The sequence below is a fragment of the Elephas maximus genome, chromosome 11, assembly GCF_024166365.1.
Source record: "Elephas maximus indicus isolate mEleMax1 chromosome 11, mEleMax1 primary haplotype, whole genome shotgun sequence".
NCBI classification, from domain to species: Eukaryota; Metazoa; Chordata; class Mammalia; order Proboscidea; family Elephantidae; genus Elephas; species Elephas maximus.
Window position 1 is genome coordinate 114,279,709 of NC_064829.1, and position 5,781 is coordinate 114,285,489.

Genomic DNA, 5,781 nt, shown 5'->3' on the forward strand with positions numbered 1-5,781 from the left:
TGAAGAGGTCAGAGAAATGGGAAAGGGGCCAGGAAAAGTGTAGAGAGAGATGATGCTTTTGTGGGTCTTGGAAGAGGTGAGAACATGAGTAGAAAAATAGACAAGCTTGGCCCCAACAAGGCAGGGAATCTTCCTGGTCCTCTACCTCTGAGATTCTCAAAGGTAGGAATGAGATATGCAGATGAGTCACCCATAAGTAGTACGCTACCAGATATAGGTTAAAGACTCAAGTTTTATTTTAAATGCCTACAATTTAATGATAAACTAGAGGAAGTTTAAGGCAACTCTTGATTTTCATAAATCTAATGCCTATATGCTATCTCCAAGAGGAGAGCAAGAGTGAATTTGCAGGTCGTGTATATTAGGAACAGTGATAGCCCTGGTGAAACCAGCGCTTCTATGTGGTGAAAATGGGTACTGACGGCTAAAGCGGTTAGAGCTGTTTTCCGAGAGTCACATGACTGATCTGAACCATGGCTAGGATTTCAATCCTTTTGCCCAGGTCAGGCCCCTTCCATTACCCCACCCAAACCTACAGGTTTTCTTTGAAAGGCTCGACATGGAATCAAGAAGCTTGAACATCCGGAGCTAACCTTAGGCTTAAGCTACTTTTCTCTCAGGCTTAGCCAAATTCCCATTTCCAGAGCTAAAGCTGAGAGTCTTGTGTTCAAGTGCACTGATGCTGGGAGAGAAAAGAGGCAAAGAGAGAAAAATGCCGTAGCTGGGCTAAGAGTGTAGAATATGAACTTGGGAAACTCAGAGATAGTCTCAGTTTCCTGGCTCCTCCTGATAAAATAACTGTCTCCTCAGTTCATTAAAAATATCCTCAGTTAATGTATCCATTGAATTATCAACAGATATTTGCTGAGCACCTACTATGTGCCAGGCATAATTCTAGGTACTAGGGCTGCAGTGCTGAACAAAACAGGGGATGTCAATGTCTTCCTGAGTTTCCTTTTCTAGTGGGGTCTTGGAGACTTCACAACTTTTTTTGTGTAGACTTCTGGGACATCAAAATGCTTATGGAAGCAACTTTTTCCCTGGTGGGGTGGAAATGCTCAGGAGGAGGGTGCTAAAGAAGGAATCTGGTAGGTAAAAAAGGCAGCCTCTTTGTCCATGACACACAATGGCAAACATAGGAAGCTCAACAGTTGCCAGCTGGAAGGGTGCGCAAAGAAGCTCAGATGGATTCACTTTGGTCTGGCATTGGGAAGCCCATGATCAGAGAGGATTCTGACTTCACCTTTTGTCTCCTCAGGAAAGATGGCCCTGGGTTCCAGAAGCCTGGCGGCTCTCTTTGTCTATATCATATCGTTTCTCATTGGTCTTCCTGCCAACCTGCTGGCCCTGAGGGCCTTTGCCAGGCGGCTCCGTCAGCCCCACCCTGCACCCATCCACATCCTCCTGCTCAACCTGACGCTGGCAGACCTCCTCCTCCTGCTGCTGCTGCCCTTCAAGATGGTCGAGGCTATGTACAATTTCCACTGGCTGTTGGGCGACATACTCTGCGCCCTCACTGGCTATGGCTTCTACAGCAGCATCTACTGCAGCACGTGGCTCCTGGCAGGCATCAGCATCGAGCGCTACCGAAGTGTGGCTTTCCCAGTGCACTACAAGCTCTCCCGCCGGCCGGTGTATGGAGTGATGGCTGCTGTGGTCTCCTGGGTCTTGTCTTTGGGACACTGTAGCATTGTGATCATTGTCCAATATTTACCAACCAGCGATACAGTAAATCATGCCAAAGAGCTCCCTGCCTGCTATGATAAGTTTACTAAAGAGCAACTGGACTTGGTAGTCCCTGTGCGGCTGGAGCTCTGCATGGTCCTCTTCCTCATCCCCGTGGTGGTGACTATCTTCTGCTATTGGCGCTTTGTGCGCATCATGCTCTCCAGGTCCCAAGTGGGGGCCCAGAAGCGCTGGAGAGCTGTGGGGCTGGCTGCTGTGACTCTCTTCAATTTCCTGGTCTGTTTTGGGCCCTACAATGTGTCTCATGTGGTGGGGTTCTTCAAGAAGCAAAGCGTAACTTGGCGTGCATACGCTGTGTTGCTAAGTGCTCTCAATGCGTGCATTGACCCCTTAATTTTCTATTTCTCCTCCTCACTGGTACGCAGAGACTTTGATAAAGGGTTACAGAGGCTGCAGAATTGGGGTACCTCTCTGTCAGGGTGCTGGAGGAGAAGAACTCAAGAGAGAGCCACAACGAAAGCAGATGAGAGCTTAGGCACAAGCAATGTCATCTTCACAGGAGACTAGGTTTTCCAGTTTGGTGTTACATAGTTTGGCGGGGGAGATGCATAAAAAGCTGAAAAATGACATAGAACTGGGGTAAGTGCTCCTGTTCCCAGTTTACAAGGCAAAGGAGAGCAGTGGGTATCTCAAACCCAACTCATCCACCAGATGAGTGTGCTTTTATTTAGTTCCCTGGGGGTTGATGGCATTTCCTTATTTATGGTTGGTACTGTCTCATGGTAAATTATAAATCCATCTATCCTGAAATATCATAGTCTTGGAATACTTTTTTATTTTATTTTATTGTGCTTTAAGTGCAAGTTTATAATTCAAGTCAGTTTCTCACACAAAAACTTATACACACATTGTTACGTGACCCTAGTTGCTCTCCCTACAATGTGAGGGCCTACTCCTCTCCATCCTGTATTCCTCATGTCTATTCAACCCACTCCTGTCCCCCTCTGCCTTCTCATCTCACCTCCAGACAGGAGCTGCCCACATAGTCTCATGTGTCTACTTGATAGTCTTGAATTTCTTCATCTTCTCCACTCAGCATATATGAGATGGTTGCTTACACATATCTAATGCAGGGCTCTTAGTTCTATCCTTGGCCCTGATTCAGAAAGGTGGTTCCACATGCTAGGTCCGCATATCACAACACAGGCAAGTGTCAGCAGAACGAGGTAGGATCCTGCATGTGGACCTGGAAGACCGGCATTCCAATCAAAGCACTTGCTGGCTCAGGTCTACAAAAAATGCAAGGAAAGAATCAGTCACTGGGAGAAGAATCAGAGCTGGTGAGAAGAAAATTCAGGCCAGGATATATTTTACTAGTTGTGTCCTATTTCAAATCCTTAATTTGTGTACTTGTGCCTTCTTTTTTCCTTGATCGATCTTTTCTTTTTAAATAATGTTTTACTGTTTTCAGTGAATGTTTACACAGAAAATTAGGTTCCCATTTGACAATTTCTATATGAACTGTTCAGTGACATTAGTTACATGTTCTGTAATGTGCCAGCACTCTTTTAATTGTGTTCTGGTAGCTCCATTTCCAGTGCTCTGGTATACATGCCCCCTTATCTTCCCATCTTTGCTTTGGGGTAATTGTTGGCCTTTTGGTCTCATGTAGATGGTTTTTTAATGGAGTACCATACTCACACCTAATATCCTGTATTTTGTGTACCAATCTTATTTCACTAAAAAGTGACTCGGGATAGTTTCGGTTCAAGTTTTAGAGAATCTTAGTGCGATAGTCTCAGAGAGTACTCAACTTGTTCAAAAAGCCTGGGTTTTTAAAGAATTTGAGTTCTTTTCTGTGTTATCCTCCCATTCTATCAGGGTGCACCTGTAGTGGCCCTGATCAGAATGGTCAGTAGGGGTAACCAGGCACCATCTAGTTCTTCTGGTCTCGGGGTAGATGGAGCTGTGGCTTGGGTAGGCTATTAGCCATATAGACTAGTTTCTCCTCTGAGACTTTGGTCTCCTTCTTTCTCTTTTGCCCTTGAGGAGTAGAGGCCAATAGTTGTATCTTAGATGACTACTCGAAAGTTTTTAAGACCCCAGACTCTACTCACCTCACTAGGATGCAGAACATAAACTTTGTGAACTATATTATAACAATTGACTAAGTGGTCCCATGAGACTAAGGTCCTAAGTCTTCAAATCCAGAAAAGCAACCTCAAAAGGTGTATGGTTATGTCTGAGAAGTATCTGTAACTGTGTCCTCTATGAATATATATGTATACACACACATATCTGTACATACATATAGATACATCAGTAGGAAACCCTGGTGGCATAGTGGTTAAGTGCTACGCTGCTAACCAAAAGGTCAGCAGTTCTAATCCACCAGGCACTCCTTGGAAACTCTATGGGGCAGTTCTGCTCTGTTCTGTAGGGTCGCTAGGAGTTGGATTTGACTTGACGGCAATGGTTTGGGTACCTGTACCCAAATTCATGTGCACCTGTACCTACCAATACACATACATGCCTTCGTACCTGCATATGTGACCATATTGTTAGTGCTGTTGCCAAATTATGTATGTTATATTCCTTAGCACAAACATCCTTTTCTCTGTGTGCTTCTTAGTGGCATTGTTTACTTTTGTCAAGCTGTGCTCGTCATACCCCCTGTCTGTGCAACTTTTCCCATCACCGAAAATAACAAGTATCTACGATCTAGAAAGTGATTCCCTTTCCCCATCCCCCCCATCTCTGATAACCACCAATGAACGTTGGTCTCTGTGTGTATATCCATTCTTGTGTTCTGATAAAAGTGGGATCATGCAGTATTTGTCCTTGTGTGCTTGACTTCTTTCACTTAGCGCTATGCCCCCCAGCTGCATCCATGATGTAATATGTATCGCAGGCTCATCATTGTTTTCTATGTTGCTGCGGTATTCCATTGTATGTATGGACCACATTTTGCTTATCTATTCATCTGCTGAAGGGCACTTAGGCTGTTTCCTTTTTTTTTTTTTTTGCTATTGTGAATGATGCTGCAATGAACATAAGTGTGCATATGTCTGTCTGTGTCTCTTGTATTAGATCTGTAGGGTATATACCTAGGAGTGGGATTGCTGGATCATAAAGTATTTCTATTTCTCTTTTTGAGGAAGCGTCATACCATTTTTCATAGTGCTTGTACCATTTTACAGTCCCTCCAGCAATGAATAAGAGTTCCAATCTTCCCACACTCTCACCAACATTTGTTGTTATCTGAGCCCTGGTGGTGCAGTGATTAAATGCTCGGTTGCTAACCAAAAGATCGAGGTTCCCACCCACCAGCTGTTCCAGAGAAGAAAGATAGTCAGTCTGCTTCCATGAAGATTTACAGCCTTGGAAACCCCTATGCCAAGGGCGTAGGGAGAGTACAAGCACCCAGGGGCAATCTTTAAGTTGCACCCTCCCCCCAATTTCAAGATGAACCCACGTTGATAGCAGCGATGCGTCAGCAGAAACGCCTTCCTTCCTCTTGTCCAGCTGTCTCAGTCAGGCGCCTTTCATATCTGTGGCGTCTTGAATATCATTCCAGCATCTCATCTGGCACCCCCTTGGTCGTGGGCCAGGGGCAATTGTCCTCCCTTGAGCCGCCACCCGCCCCCCACGCCTCTGTGTCTACTGTGCTTGAGGAAGGACGTGAAGCCATATTGGCTTAATAGAAACTGCTCAACGGCGTCCCCCTGCTTCGAGTGGCACCCAAGGCACGTTCCATACCTGCCACGCCTTAGATATGCCCCTGGCCCCACCTACACCTTGATTTCAAACTTCGGGCCACCAGAACTGTGAGAGAATACATTTCTGTTGTTTTAAGCCACCAAATGTGGGGTTATTTGTTGCAGCAACCCTAGTAACTAGTACATTAGTATAGCCACACCAACTATTTTTTTGTCGTTGTTAATATTTGCCTGGTACATCTTTGTGCATCTTTTTTCCTTCAATCTTTCTGTATCCTCATCTTTTAGATGTGTCTTTTATAAGCAGTATATAGAGTGGTTGGATTTGAAAAATCTGGTCTCAGGATCGGACAATATTTGTCTTTTAACTGTACCT

General features: G+C 44.9%; 1 protein-coding gene across 1 annotated transcript; it reads left to right on the forward strand.

Moving 5' to 3' along the window:
• Nucleotides 1-1,263: 1,263 nt before the first annotated feature.
• On the forward strand, nucleotides 1,264-2,253 carry LOC126085985 (free fatty acid receptor 2-like). Its single transcript, XM_049901901.1, has one exon. The coding sequence runs from the start codon at nucleotides 1,264-1,266 to the stop codon at nucleotides 2,251-2,253; it is 990 nt and encodes a 329-aa protein (XP_049757858.1).
• Nucleotides 2,254-5,781: the final 3,528 nt, after the last annotated feature.